Source organism: Nyctereutes procyonoides, unplaced genomic scaffold, assembly GCF_905146905.1.
Source record: "Nyctereutes procyonoides isolate TBG_1078 unplaced genomic scaffold, NYPRO_anot_genome, whole genome shotgun sequence".
Classification (NCBI taxonomy): Eukaryota; Metazoa; Chordata; class Mammalia; order Carnivora; family Canidae; genus Nyctereutes; species Nyctereutes procyonoides.
In genome coordinates this window covers 315,242-317,270 of record NW_026575114.1, presented here as the reverse complement: position 1 = coordinate 317,270, position 2,029 = coordinate 315,242, and the positions used below count along the sequence as shown (strand labels likewise).

The following is a 2,029-nucleotide window of genomic DNA, read 5'->3' as shown; positions in this document are numbered from 1 at the left end:
TCTCTGAAATTTCCCACCCATTTCTTCTCCCTTCCCTTATATTCCCTTTCACTATTTTTTATATTCCCCAAATGAATGAGACCATATAATGTTTGTCCTTCTCCAATTGACTTATTTCACTCAGCATAATACCCTCCAGTTCCATCCACGTTGAAGCAAATGGTGGGTATTTGTCGTTTCTAATGGCTGAGTAATATTCCATTGTATACATAAACCACATCTTCTTTCTCCATTCATCTTTTGATAACTCAAAGATACAGATTCAGTGAAATGCCGGGACACCTGCACCCCGATGTTTATGGCAGCAATGCCCACGATAGCCAAACTGTGGAAGGAGCCTCGGTGTCCATCGAAATTTTAATGTTTTTAATTAAATCAATATATTATTTAAATCAATTTCACTTGTCAAATGTGGCTTGTACACATGTTTAATTTACATGTTTAAGTTACTTGTGGCTCACACTGTATTTCTAATAGTGCTGCTCTAGGATGTTCTAATTAACCTGGAAAAGGAAAAGAAGGGAAAGGACAGCCATGACTCTTGTTTCTTGGCAGAGAATATTCCAAACTGTCTTGTCATAGCCCCCAGAACCTCCTTATTCCTCAGGCTGTAGATAATGGGATTGAGCATGGGGGTGAGGATGGTGTAGAAGACTGCCAGGATCTTATCTTCTGCTGGTGAGCGGAGATTCCTGGGCCGCAGGTAGGTGTACACAAAAGGTGCATAGTAAAACGTCACTACAGTTAAATGTGTTGAGCAGGTTGTGAAGGCCTTTTTCCTTCCCTCTTTTGAGCGCATGTGGTAGACAGCAAAAAGAACCCGTCCATAGGAAGCAGTAATGCCAAGGAAAGGAAAGAGGAGAAAGAGACTTGTACTCACAAAAACCATGTACTCATAGGCCCAGGTGTCTATACAGGCCAAGGCCAACATGGCTGGCACATCACAGAAGAAGTGATTAATGGCCCTGGACTGGCAATAAGGAATATGGAGGGCATAGACAGTGTGTGCCAAGGAGTTGATAGACCCCAAAATCCAAGATCCTATGATCATTTTCACACACACAGTTTTACTCATGCGGACAGTATATTGGAGAGGGTGGCAGATGGCCACATAACGGTCATAGGCCATGGAGGACAAGAGTAAACCTTCAGAACATGCCATGGTCAGGAAGAAGAAGCTTTGCACCCCACATCCCAGGAAGGAGATACCTTTCTGGCCAGACAGGAAGTCGAATGCCATCTTTGGGACAGTGGTGGAGATATACATTAGGTCCATGAGGGAGAGCTGGCTGAGGAGGAAGTACATTGGGGTGTGGAGCCGGGCATCTAAGCGTATGAGATGAATCATGGCTGAGTTACCCACTGACGCAACAATGAAGATGAGGATAATGAGGGACAAGAGAAGCAGGCCAGTTTGATTTGAGGGAAACAACCCCAACAAAATGAAATCATTTGAAGTTTGATTCCATTTCTCCATGAAATCTTACTGTTTTAACTCCCTTGAAAGAGAAATAAAAACAAAAACAAGGTGCAGGGCAAGGAATTAAAATAGGAGCATAAAAAAGGAATGTTTATTTTATGAATATTTGTTTACAATGAATAGTCTTTTTCCAATTCTATAGCTTTAATAGAACCAACTGTAATATCTGAATTAGATGTCCCCCTTTCAATTTTCTATAGTAAGTACTAAAACAAGGGATTTGAAGTATAAAGCCTAGTATTTTAAACAACAAAAATAAATGAGATAACTAAAATGTTATCTGTCTCTAACTCAGCTATGCACATCACTCAGAATTTACAGAATGGCACATGCATCTCTGTATCCCCAGTGTCTGTCAATTTAACACAGCATATCTACAGTAGGACCTGGATTATGTGACTCAAAAGCTTTGCATATGTTAAATTCTAAGTCCTCCATTGCCTAGTCTTTTTCTACGTCTTTAATTTGGGGTCTTTCTTTCCCACATGGCACTACTGCAGCTGTAAAATGTTCATACTCTATCTCTCATAGTCTTTTTCATTTCTTTGC

At 40.6% G+C, this 2,029-nt stretch overlaps 1 protein-coding gene across 1 annotated transcript; it reads right to left on the bottom strand.

Moving 5' to 3' along the window:
- Nucleotides 1–484: 484 nt before the first annotated feature.
- On the bottom strand, nt 485–1,477 carry LOC129515008 (olfactory receptor 2L13). Its single transcript, XM_055333708.1, has one exon. It carries the CDS (start codon nt 1,475–1,477, stop codon nt 485–487), a length of 993 nt encoding a protein of 330 aa, XP_055189683.1.
- Nucleotides 1,478–2,029: the final 552 nt, after the last annotated feature.